At 44.4% G+C, this 13,448-nt stretch overlaps 1 protein-coding gene across 4 annotated transcripts in view; it reads left to right on the forward strand.

Annotated features, from left to right (window-relative positions):
* LOC144679016 (F-actin-uncapping protein LRRC16A-like) overlaps positions 1-13,448 on the forward strand; it is a 431,407-nt gene that overhangs the window by 388,904 nt on the left and 29,055 nt on the right. For all 4 annotated transcript variants that reach the window (XM_078539233.1, XM_078539234.1, XM_078539236.1 and 1 more), the window contains exon 31: positions 11,528-11,739. In XM_078539233.1, coding sequence (XP_078395359.1) covers positions 11,528-11,739 — 212 coding nt within the window. The remainder of the gene's footprint in view (positions 1-11,527; positions 11,740-13,448) is intronic.

Genomic DNA, 13,448 nt, shown 5'->3' on the forward strand with positions numbered 1-13,448 from the left:
AGAAAAATGTGCAAATGTGGCTCCCTGTGTGAAAAGCCTGTTCTCAGGTATATATATATATATATATATATATATATAAATAAATATATGTGTGTGTGTGTATGTATGTATCTATGTAATGTACAGAAGTTGACTATAAATTAGCGCCACAGTTTTTGGGTCCATTTGTACACATGTATTGATTTTGATTCCAGATTGAGCTCATCCACCTTTTGCGTGTTTAGACTCAGAAGGTGTTGAGTTCACTCCAGGAACTTGTAATCTATGAACCGCTTTCGATGGGTAAACTAAATGAGCTCTACGTTGTCAGAGGTGCCAACTTTTGGATGAAGGCATTAAATGAAGGGCTCCATCTGTTAGTTCAGATGGATGTAAAAGATCCTTTGATATATTCAAAGAAGAACAGGATTTCCAGTATAGTGTTTGCAGATCATATGGATTATTCCTGTTTGGATTGGAGCTCTGTTTCTAGGTCCCATTCAAATAAACCAATTGTTTATAGTTGATGCCAAAGAGAAGTTCAGGACATATGTGGTGATGCAAATAATGCAGAAGTCCTTCAGCACAAAGGACGGATGTAATTTAGAGCCAGTGCACCCACCACAGATACAATAGACATTGTCATAGTATTAAACAGTCAGTGCACTCACTGTCATACCCAACTATATTTGGAGTATATAGGATCCTCATCTGAGAGACAGAAATCACAAGCCAGACCATTTCCCGACATCACAATCCCTCCTCCTGCTCAGCAGTACCCACCCATGCTATTTTCATCATGGGGTGGCCTGGGCAGGCTGGAGTCGGGGCTGCAACCTCCCAAAGCTGAAATAGAGGCAGGTGGATGCTGAGGCTGGGAGGTTAGAAGGCCTGGCTTGGTTCACTGGGACATCAACCCAATTCTGTACATGTGTGTTAGGCATCCTACCTCTCACTCCTCTCACTGCCCACCCACCCCAAACCCCATATCCCCCATGCCCCTTCCATATCACCATGCCCTCTTCCATAAGAAATAGGGGCTGGAGTAGGCCTTTTAACCACTTGAGCTGCTCTGCCATTCACTAAGATCCTCATCTCTAACTGGAAGACCCCTTATTTTTAAACAGTGCCCCCTAGTTCTAGATTCCCCCACAAGAGAAAGCATCCTCTCAGAATATACTGTGTCAAGCCTCCTCAGAATCTTTTATTTTTCAATAAGATCACCTCAAATTCTTCTAAACTCCAATGAGTATAGGCCCAACCTACTCAACCTTCCCTCATAAGACAACCCTTTCATCCCAGGAATCAGCCTAGTGAGCCTTCACTACACTGCTGAACCGTGCAAGTATATCCTTCCTTAAGTAAAGAGACTAAAACTGTATGCAATATTCAAGGTATGGTCTCATCAATGCCCTGTACAGTTGTACAAGAATTCCCTACTTTTATATCCCATCCCCCTTGGAATAAAGGCCAACATTCCATTTGCATTTCTAATTATTTGCTATACCTGCATGCTAATTTTTTTGTGATTCATGTACAAGGACATCCAGATCCCTATTACTGCAGTGTTCTGTAGTCTCTCTCCATTTAGATAATCTGCTTTTCTATTCTTCTGCCAAAGTGGACAATCTCACATGATACTCCATCTGCCAAATAGTTACCCACTAACTTAACCTTTCAATAACCCTTTGTGGACTCTTTGTACTCTCCTCACAAATTGCTTTCCTTGTATTGTTAGCAAATTTGGCAACAGTACAGTCAGCCCCTTCATCAATGTCATTAATATGGATCACAAATGGTTGAGGCCCCAGCACTGATTCCTGTGGCACTCCACTAGTTACAGTTTGCCAAGTTGAAAATGAACCATTTATCCCAATTTTCCATTTCCTTTTCGTTAGCTAATCCTCTATCCATGCTAATATATCACCCTCAACACCACAAGCTCTTAAATGTTGTGTAGTAACCTATTATGTGGCACTTCACCTTTTGGAAATCAAATATTACAGTTCATCTACTGGTTCCCCTTCATCCACCCTGCTTGTTACATCCTCAAAGAACTCTAATAAATTTGTCAAACGCAATTTCCTTTTTACAAAACCGTGGGGTGAATTTTACAGAGGAGCGTATTCTTCACCCGCTGGTAGAAAAGTCGGTCGGCAGCTCACCAACTTTAAAAACTTTATTACTGCAGTAATACGCTGAGGGCAGCAGTACAAGTTGAGAGTGGGACTTCCGCCATTTAGGGACAGGAAGTCCTACGCTTGAGAGCTTCCAGCCAATCTGATTGGTCGACAGCTCTTATATTCCCAGCAGCACCAGGATTGCAGCAGTTCAAGAAGGTAGCTCACCACCACCTTCTCAAGGGCAGCTAGGGATGGGCAATAAATGCTGGCCCAGCCAGCAAAGTCCACATTTCGTGAATGAATTTAAAAAAGTAATGGCCTCTGCTGGGACTACAGGGAGTCCCGAGAAGAAGAGAACATGGATACTGGATTTGGGTAGGCCTGGGAATTCTGTTCAGGGAGGGACTGGGGACCCTAGCAAGGGGGAATTTGGATGGGGGTAGGCGCAAAGGGTCACAGGGGATCCACCCCCCGCAAAGGAGGTACCCTCCCCCTTCCTTCTGCCTTTCACTCAAGAGGGCAGCCTGGTCCCCTTTGTTGCACCTTCCCCAGCTGCACGTATTATTGTGCTGGAGGCAGAATGAGGCCCTTAATCGGCCTAAGAATGAGCGGGCTTTCTGACGCCTTACCTGCCCGCTGTAATATGAGGGACAGTTCGGGGGTGGGCAGGAAGGAGGTAGGCTGGCCACCCGTTTTATTTTACGTGCACCTACGCCTTCAAATACACGAGCGAGGGGGGGAGAGGGGTGTGTAAAATTCACTCTCATGTTAACTCTGCCTGATTGTGTAATGATTTTTTAAATGTCCTGCTACTACTTCCTTAATAATGGATTCTAGCATTTTCACAATGAAAGATGTAAGACCAACTGGCCTATAGTTTCCTGCTTTCTGTCTCCTCCTCCATGCCCCACCATATTCCCTCCATACCTACTCTCCCAATATCCACGATGGACAGAACTGATGATTTCTATAATAACATTGGGAAGCCTTTGAGATGCCATGAAACTGTCAAAACAATCATACTCCACTAGAAAAAAGCTTAATCCACTTCTAAGCTCACAAAACTGTCAGTCAAACACAGCCATTCAAACTCCACCTGATTTTTAAAAAAATTCTTCAAAAGGACGGGAAGGAAGGGAGGTGGTTCTATCTTCAGGGGCTGCCCTTTGAGGATTGGGAGGGCAGCCCCCCAAGATAGAACTCTACCCCCTTTCTTCCTACTGGCCTGTTGCTTTGAACCCACCACCAGGAGGCCTCCTGCCTCCCCTCCCTTACCTGCCCAAACGCTTCCTGCCCAAGACCCCAGACTTACCTGCTTCTGGGGATCCATTGTGCTGCTGCCTTTTGCTTCTTCGTTGCAGGGCCAACAGCACCCACTCACGCCACTAATAATCGGATCGGACGGCAGCTCCAGATGCAAGATTTCCTCCAAAGTGAGGGGCAGAAGTTGCACTATACCCCTGTTTAGCCCGCCCACACTGCTTGGGCAAGCCGTCCGAACCCCATAATATTATGCCCATGGTGTTGCTTCATTTGGCGGCATTCTCAATTGATGTTGAAGGTGAAATATGTTTAAAGAATGAGGATGACTATACCTATCATGGATCACAACTTACACTTGGTGTGACCTGCCTCATTCTTGGCCTACTGTAGCCAAACTGAATCTTGAAGTCTCTGCCTACCTGTCTTTCAGCTTTCTGATTGGAGCTTCTAGTTCTTGTTTGTGTGTCTGTGTGTTTTTTCCTTCATTCACTTCTTTCCCTCCTTCAAAAGAACTATGACCTATGTCCAAAGCAAGTTCATCTCTGCTTCAAGAGCCTACATTGGTGTTTATGTGGACATAAGAAATAGGTGCTGGAGTATTTGGTCCTTTGAGCCTGCTCTGTAATTCAAGAAGTTCAGGGCTAACCTATTTCAACTCCACCTGTTCTCACTATCTCTATATTCCAAATCCCCTTAGTACCCAAAAATCAATCAACCTCTGCCTTGAATATACTGAACAGTTGAGTATCCATGGCTCTCTGGAGTACAGAATACCAAAGATTCAAGATCCTTTGAGCAAATAATTTCTCCTCATCTCAGACCTAAATGCCTACCCTTTATTCTGAGATTGCGACCCTGTGTTCTAGATTCCCCAGCCAGGAGAAACACTTTGTCAGCATCTACCCTGCCAAGCCCCTTAAGAGTTTTATATGTTTAATTGGATCCTCTATCATTCTCTCAAACTCGAGGGAATATTAAGCTCAGTCTACTCAATCCCTCCTCTTAGGACAATCCCCTCATCCCAGGAACCAGTCCAGTGGACCTTCTTTGCACTCCCTTCAGGGCAAGTATATCCTTCCTTGGGGAAGGAGACCAAAATGGCACACAGTACCCCAGGTGTAGTCTGACCAATGCACTGAATAATTGTACTAAGTCAGGATTGTCCAAGCTTTTTGAGTGAGGGGGGCCCACATTTCCATTTTTTTCTGACTCGGGGCTGCTGATCAAATTTCGGTAAGATAAGGTTTCACAGATTTTATACAACATTAAACATGAATTTTGAAAATATCAATGTCAAAGCAATAAATTTCAAAAAGAGTAATCAATAAAAATGCCCATTAAAATTTGCCAAGCAGCAGAGTTCATCAATAATTTTTTTCTTGTTTTTTTGCTTAATAAGCAAAGCTAAAGAAAGACAGACTAAGCCCCAGGGAAGGGGTGGGGACCAGGGCCGAGCCAAGGAGTTGGGATTAACTAACACTGACCTTGCACTCGCCTCTGGTGGCGCACGTTCTGTGCTGCCCTCAGTAGAACTCATATGAAAGTGAGGGTCTGATGCAGGTTGTCTTTCAGTCTGGGTTTTCCTCTTCTCTCGACCTGCTTTTTGGACAGGTTTCTGGGGAGGGAGGATGAGGAAGGCATGGTGTGTGTTTGTGGCTCACTCCAAATCTCAGGGTTCTCGCACTCAAAATCACCCAGATTCACCTGCTTACACACACACACACACACAGTGACTGCCTCTCTCTCACACATGCACAGACACACACACTGTCTCTCTCTCTCTCTTTCTCACACACAGACACGCGCGCACACATAGGCACTAATGCACAGACACACACACGCGCTCGCTCGCTCTCACACTCACACACTCTCTCTCTCTCTCTCTCTCTCACACACATATATATATATATATATACACACACAGACACTTGCTCTCCCTCACCCTCACACACAAACACACACACAGGATGGAATTTTCTGTGTCCACTGGTGTCAGGTGTGCTTGGCGGTGTGAGTGGACAATATGGCGAGGCGGCCAAACTGAATCATGACATTGTGAAGCCAGTTTGCAATCGTCCACTCAGCCTGTCAACGGCAGGCTGTCAGGAATCTCGTTGTAATACATCTGCATATCATTATAAGGCTAGCCCGCCAGGCTCATCCCGCTGCACTGCATCGTCTGCCCATCACGCCAATGTGTTTCACATCTGCACAAGTGATGTGCACCTGGCAAGCTGCGCTTTGCTTGGGTCTTCGAGGTTGCTTTGCCTACCTTACTTCAGGCAACAATTGCAGTCATCAGCGCCAGGCTTCACAGACAGCACCACATCACTTTTAGTGGGCTCATGGGTTGATCTCTACCTACAAGACCATTCATAAGGCAGGGGTGGCTTTGTATGGCTGCAGGGCTAGGGAATGCCTGGGGTGGGGGAGGGGGAGCCCCAGGCATGGGAAGGGGCTGCAGACTGAGGGCCTTACCGAGGAGGGGGCGGTATCCCAGGGTGTGTGTAGGGGCACGTTGATCTGTGCAAATAGCCTCAAGATGGTGAGGGCTGAGGAGGCAGTCTCCAGAGGAGATGAGGCCAGATGGACGTGTGAGAGAATAGGTGGTGATGTCCCTTGAGCTGGCAGTGAGTGAGATGCTAGTGAATGGGTGATGGGCTTGAGTGTGTGAGTTTAGAGTGATGAGATTGTTGCCTTAACCTGGCTGCATGGTTGAGGTCATTCATCCACTACCCTCATTGGATGGCCAACCTCATCTATGCAGCATTGGCACTGATCACCACTGTCATTACCTCCCAAGCTGAAGTGATAATGTTGCTGCCCCTCCTGCGGCCAGAGCTGGGGTAGAGGACATCATGGTGGACCTCCACAGCATCCAAAAGGCGCTCGAGAGATGCATAACTAAACCTGGGGGCTGTGGTCCTCTTGCCTTTCAGGGCCAAGTCTTATTTGCAGCAGTTCTGGGCTGGACACACTGAGAGGTGTGCATGGGGCTCCCGGTGTGATGAAGCGGTGAGGTGACGGCATGGCGGGCGAATTGGAGCCTGCCCGCCATTGAAACATCGTGTTTCCCAGGAATGCATAATTAATGTGCGAGTTTGGGACGATATGGTATGAGAAGCCACGTGCGCACACATGCATTCTCACACACATACTTTCTCTCTCTCTCTCTCTTGCACACGCACACTCTCTCCCCACGAAGTTTGGACACTACTTCAGGAGCAATCAGGAGGACCAGCCTCCCCCGGGCCTACCCGACCTCCAGCCTTTGCTTGCGTCCTTGCACTCTGCTTTTCCTTGTGATCTCCCTGTGTGCCATTGTGGCCCTGTGCTTCTTCAGCTGGCGCCTGTGCAGGAGACTGAGAGAGCATGCACACTGAAAACAAAAGAGTAGCCACTCACCTTCACACTACTCGCTGCTTGTCCAATCAGAGACTGATTCTGTCCTGAATTTGCTGCTGATAGGTTCAGGCAAGTCATCAGCAGCAAATTCGGGAGAGAGTCAGTCATTGATTGAAAGAGCAGATCCTTGTAGATCTTTCATTCAACTTACCCGTAGTTTGAACAGCGAGTCCATGAAATGGCCAGCTTGACCCGTTGCTCAAATTTTTGAGATACCTTGCCCTTCCAGGGTAATTTAAGGTAGACAGGGCACCTTTCAAGTCCGAAAGTGGCAGCTTTAGGCCCAGTCATTAGTGTGCGTGACACATGTCGAGCAATAATCTGATCAGGGCAGCCATCAAGCTTGCACAATGAGCAAATGGTCCAGACCCTATTTGTGACATTGCTGCCTTTTTATGCTGCTACTATGGAGTAGCAACGCGAGTGGTATTTTCCACTAACGGGATGCTGCTGTCAAGCCAAAAAGACATTTCCCCCCACCAAAAAATGAGTAATGTGGTTATATGGCTTTTAGTGCTGGTGCAATGCTAGGAGCCAGCCTATGCGTGCAAAACTCAGAACTAAATGTCTTAGCATTAGATGTGATTGCACAATTGGGCAGCACTTGCTGAACAATCCTAAGTGTGCTAAGACGTACACTGACAACCAATTTAAGATTGTCAGTAAGGTTCATAATGTCATTCACTTATGGTTTCTAGAAGCTACATATGCAGGGCCCGGTGCTTTGCAAGCAGAAAGAGCATGTTCAGGGCATTTCATGTTCAAAAGCATAGGTAGCAATAGCTCCCTGGTACATTCTCCACAACAACACCTCAACCAATCAGAGTTGACTGGCCAACCAATCAGCACCCTTTTCTCATGCAGTATAAATTATTGCTTCTATTTAAATTGGTATTCTTGCGTCGGACCTGATGAACGCAAGACAAAACGTTTCGACAGCTTGTGTCTCTCTTCAATTCTAAATAGATTTGTTAAATATGATTTCTCTTTCATAAACCCATGTTGACTCTGCTTAATCATACTATAATTTTCCTAAGTGTACTGTTACCATGTCCCTAATGATATAGAATTTTGCTACTACTTATGTTAGGCTAATTAGACAGTTCCCCCTTAAGTAATGTCTTTCTTAATGTTTGCTACCTTCCAATCCTTGGGAACTGTCCTAGGATCTAAAGAGTTCTGGAAGATCAAAACCATTGCATCCAATATCTCTGCAGCTACCTCTTTTAAAACCATACGATGCAGGTTGACAGGTCTAGAAGATTTGCTGCCACTTAGTCCCATTAATTTCTCTAATTCTCTTCCTTTACTTATAAATTATGTCTTTAACTTCCTCATTCTCACTAGACCCTTGGTTTCCTGTTACTTTCAGAATGTTTTTTTGTATTTTCTACCATGAAGACAGATACAAAATATTTATTTAATATCTGTGCCATTTTCTTATTCCCCATTTCACCTGCTTCTGCCTTTTAATGGGCCCAAATTCACTTTCACTAATCTCTTTCTTTTTACATACCTATAGAACTGTTAATGTTCTGTTTTGTGTCTCTTGCTAATCTACAGTAATATCCTCTTTTCTCATTCCTTTCCTCATCAATTTCTTGGTCTTCCTTTGCTGAATTTTAAAATCTTCCCAATCCTCAGGTTTACAACTCTTTTGGGCAACATTATAAGCCTCTTCTAATCTAATGCCATTTTGATTTCTCTTGTTAACCACAGTTAGACTATTTTTGTGGGGTTTTTGTGCCTTAAAGGAATGTATATTTGTTGAAAATTATGCATTCTTTAAATACTGGCCCTAGTTTGTCTACCATCATATCCTTTACAGCAGTTTTGCAATCTACCTTTGCCAAGCGCTCCTCCATACCTATGTAATTTTCTTTGTTTGGATTTAAGATCCTAGTTTTGGACCTTCAATTTCAAACTCAATATAAAATTATGTATGATGGTCACTCTTCCCTCGAGGCTGCTTTGCAACAAGATTATTAATTAAACTTTTCTCATTACATGATAATGATTCAAACTAGCCAGTTCCCTAGATGGTGCCTTGACATACTGATCTAGAAAACCATCTTGCATACTTTCTATGAACTTGTCCTACATGTTATTGCTGCAAATTTAGTTTGTCTAGTCTACATGAAGTTTAAAGTTCCCCCCTGATTGTTACTTTATCCTTATTACAGGGGTCTCTAATTTCCTGATTTTTAATTTGCTGTACACTCCAGGTACTGTTGCGGGTGGTTGGCGATGAACAACTCCCAGCAATTTTTTCTGCTCATTGCTGTTTCTTAGTTCCACCCAAATTTATTCTACTTCCTGCTTTTCTGAGACAAGATCCGACCTTTCTACTGTCTATATCCCTTCCTGCATTACCGTGTTTGTAATGATTTTCAGATCAAACCTATTAATTTCTATCTGTGCTATTAATTCATCTAATTTGATGCAAATGATTCGCGCATTCAGATATAGTGCCTTTAGTTTTGACATTTTTCTAATTTTCCCTGACATCACTTTAGTCACTAATGCCCTGTTACCTTTGTGACTCTCACTGTCCCTTCCTGACCCACTCTGCTTATTTTTACCCAAAACGCCACTCTGCTCTAGAGCTTTGACATTTCTCTTGCTGCCATTGAATTTGCTAAATATTCCCATTCCCCCTCTTTATTGGTTTAAAGCCCAAATTATTTGATTTGCCAGAACACTGGCCCCAGTCCAGTTAAGTGGAGCTCGTCCCACTGGAACAGCTCCCCCTTTACCCAGTATTTGTGCCATAAGACCATGAAGCAAAACCCTTGTCTCCAACACCACTCCCTCAGCCACGCAATTAGCCTTCTAATCGCTTTATCCCTCTGCCAATTGATAAATGGCTCAGGTAACAACTCCAAAGATTAGTAATTTTAATGTTATGCTTTTTAATTTGGACTCTAACTCTTTAAACTTTCTTAGCAAAATACCATTCCTAGCTCTGCTTAGCGCATTGGTTCCGACGTGGACCAAGACGAAGGGATCCTCCCCCTCCAACTTCAAGTTCTTCTCCAGCTGCGAGGAGATGTCTTTAACCTTGGTACCAGGCAGGCAACATAACCTTCGGAACTCCCAGTAACAGCTGCAGGGAACAGTGTCTTTCCCCTGACTATACAGTATTTTTATCACTAGCCACATTCCTTTTCATTCTCTCCACTTGAATGGTCTACTGTGCCATGGTGTTATGGTCAGTTTACCCATCTACCCTGCAATTCTTTTCTCATCCACACAGGTAGCAAGTAGCTTGAATCTGTTGGACAAAGTCGAGGGCCAAAGCTTCTCCATACTTACATAAAGGCAAAATACTGTGCATGCTGGAAATCTGAAACGAAAATAAAAAATGCTGGAAAAACTCATCAGGTCTGCCAGCATCTGCGGAGCGAGAGAGACACAGAGATATTGTTCGTTAATTCTGTGGGATGTGGGTGCCACTGTCTAGGCCAGCATTTATTGCCCTTCCCTAATTACCTTTGAGAAGGTGGTGATGCGCTGCCTTCTTGAATCGCTGCGGTCCATGTGATCTAGTTACACCCACAGTGCTGTTAGGGAGGAAGTTTCCGAATTCTGACCTAGTGACAGTGAAGGAACGGTGATTATATTTCCAAGTCAGGATGGTGAGTGGCTTGGAGGGAAACTTCCAGGTGGCGGTGTAACCATGTGTCTGCTGCCCTTGTCCTTATAGATAGTAGCGGTCATGGACTTGGAAGGTGCTGCCTAAGGAGGCTTGGTGAGTTCCTGCAGTGCATCTTGTAGATGGTACACACTGCTGCCACTGTGCATCGGTAGTGGAGGGAGCAAATGTTTGTGGATGGGGTATCAATCAAGTGGCCTGCTTTGCTCTGGATAGTGTTGAGCTTCTTGAGTGTTGCTGGAACTGCACTCATCCAGACAAGTGGAAAGTATTCCAACACACTCCTTGTGCCTTGTAGATGCTGTATAGGCTTTGGGGAGTCCGAAGGTGAGTTACCCACCAAATGATTCCTAGCCCCTGACCTCTTGTAGGCACAGTATTTAGATGGCTGCTCCAGTTCAGTTTTTAATCCTCAGAAGGTTGATCATGGGGGATTCAGTGATGATAATGCCATTGAATGTCAAGAAGCAATGGTTAGATTCTCTTGTTGGTGATGGCCATTGCCTGGCACTTGTCTGGCTCGATTGTTACTTGCCACTTGTCAACCCAGGCCTAGATATTGTCTAAGCCTTGCTGCCTTTGAACTGCTTAGTATGTTGCCATCAACCCTTGTGGCATCCAACATGGATTTTTTTTTATTCATTCATGAGATGGAGGCATTGCTATTGCCCATACCTAATTGCCCTAGAGAAGTGGTGGTGAGCCGCCGCCTTGAACTGCTGCGGCCCAATGTGTTGTAGGAACACCCACAGTGTTGTTAGGAAGAGTGTGTCAGGATTTTGATCAAGCAACAACGAAGGAACAGCAATAGCCACACACTCAAGATGGTGTGTGGCTTGGAGGTGGTGGTGTTCCCATGCTTCTGCTGCCCTTATCCTTCTAGGTGGTAGAGGTTACAGGTTTGGGAGGTGCTGTTGAAGGAGCCTTAGTGACTGTATCTTGTAGATTGTGTATACTGCTGTCATAGCACTAATTTGTTAATTAAAGTTATAATTGTTTTTGAGTGGTAATAAGGTGTTGCCAAAGCAGTTACATCCTCTAAATTTGTCCAATATTCTTATTAAATATTTGGGAGTCCCAGTAATCCCATTTTTTTGTGCAGAGATGGAGTTTGACCTAGATAAGGCCTTGGAGGAGATCCCAGTCCATTTTGATGAGTCAGCTCCTGCTTCAAGTATTTACAGCAAGCAAGAAAGGTCATCACGGCCCAGCAGTATGATGACTGAACTACCCTCAGAAGAGGTAAAGAAACTGGAGCATTATACAAAATCTAGACCCAAGAGGAACAAAAAGTTACCACCAAGCAAGACAGCTGTAAGTCTTTTTGTGTTCAAAAATCTTTGCTTAATTCTGTTCCATTGTGTTTTCCATTTTATTTATTCAATGTATAGAGCTTAGAACCACAATGGTTGTGTCCAATGTCAGCAACTCTTTTCATGTGATTATTAATGAGAATGTATATTATCAGGGCAGTTTTTATTAGCTGAGAAGTAGTTCAGTACGCTTCAAGGTTCTTTATGACTAGGGACAGCAATTTTAACTGTACAGAATGAGACCTTCCATTGACGTGTGTGGTAGTGGCATCCAAAAAGAATGGCTTCAGGCTAGCAATTGGAATATTAATTCTACCTTGTAGAAATGTATCACAATTCATCTTCATCATCGGTAGTAACTTTTCAGATCCTAAAGGTTTCTATTTTTGTTAATGCTGTGAGATCAATATCTAAGCTGGAGTTTCCAGTGACCTTTAAAAGACCAGAATTACAGTTTGAAGGATTGTACTGTAGGATCTTACTTTGAAATGCATTCTGCTCATAATGTACTAATAGAGAAGAAATTATGAACCTGCTCATAATCTCCATTACCTTCCTTTAATAAATGGATGGAGAAATGTTGGGGATACTATAAACAAAAAGAGTGCACTGTTGAACAGTTCATGCTGTATGTGCAGTGTGCAGTACTTGTGGTCATTAGTTCCATATCTTGTTTCAAATTGACCTCACTGTACACTAGGATCACCAAACATAATGGACCAAAAGGGCTTTTTTGCAGAGTTTCCTTCCCTTGGTTTTCTACAGATAATTCATTCTACCTCAACATACAAATGATAAATTAGCATCTAAACTAGGGAAGATGAAACCGCAGCAAAGCAGTTTGCTGATGACTGCACAATGTCCGTTACCATTTGCAGCTCCTCAGACACTGAAGCGGTCCATATCCAAATGCGGCAAGACCTGGACAATATCCAGGCTTGGGCTGACAAGTGGCAAGTAGCATTTGTGCCACAAAAGTGCCAGGCAATCGCCATCTCCAACAAGAGAGAATCTAACCATCACCCATTGACATTCAATGGCATTACCATTGTTGAATACCCCACTATCAACATCCTGGGGGTTAGCATTGACCAGAAACTGAACTGGACCAGCCATATAAATACTGTGGCCATAAGAACAGGTTAGAGGCTAGGAATTCTGCAGAGAGTAACTCAACTCCTGACTCCCCAAAGCCTCTCCACCATCTATATGGTACAAGCCAGCAGTGTGGCGGAAAACTCTCCACTTGCCTGGATGAATGCAGCTCCAACAACATTCAAGAAGCTCAACAACATCTAGGATCAGGCAGGCCGCTTGATCGGCATCCCATCTGCCAACTTCACTATTCGGTCTCTTCACAATCAATGCACAGTGGCAGGCAGCAGTGTGTACTATGTACAAGATGTACAGCAACACACCAAGGCTCCTTTGACAGCACCTTCCAAACCTGCAACCTCACCACCTAGAGCCCCAGGTGCATAGGTACATCACCACTTGAAAGTTCATCTACACAATCCTGACAAGGAACTATATCACCATTCCTTCACTGTCATGGGATCAAAATCCTGGAACTCCCTTCCCAGCAGCACTGTGGGTGTACCACACCACAGGGACGGCTGCGGTTCAAGAAGGCAGTCCATCCCCACCTTCTCAAGGGCAGTTGGGGATGGACAAGAAATGCTGGCCTAGCCGGCGAAGCTCACATCCCAT

Source organism: Cetorhinus maximus, chromosome 3, assembly GCF_964194155.1.
Source record: "Cetorhinus maximus chromosome 3, sCetMax3.hap1.1, whole genome shotgun sequence".
Classification (NCBI taxonomy): Eukaryota; Metazoa; Chordata; class Chondrichthyes; order Lamniformes; family Cetorhinidae; genus Cetorhinus; species Cetorhinus maximus.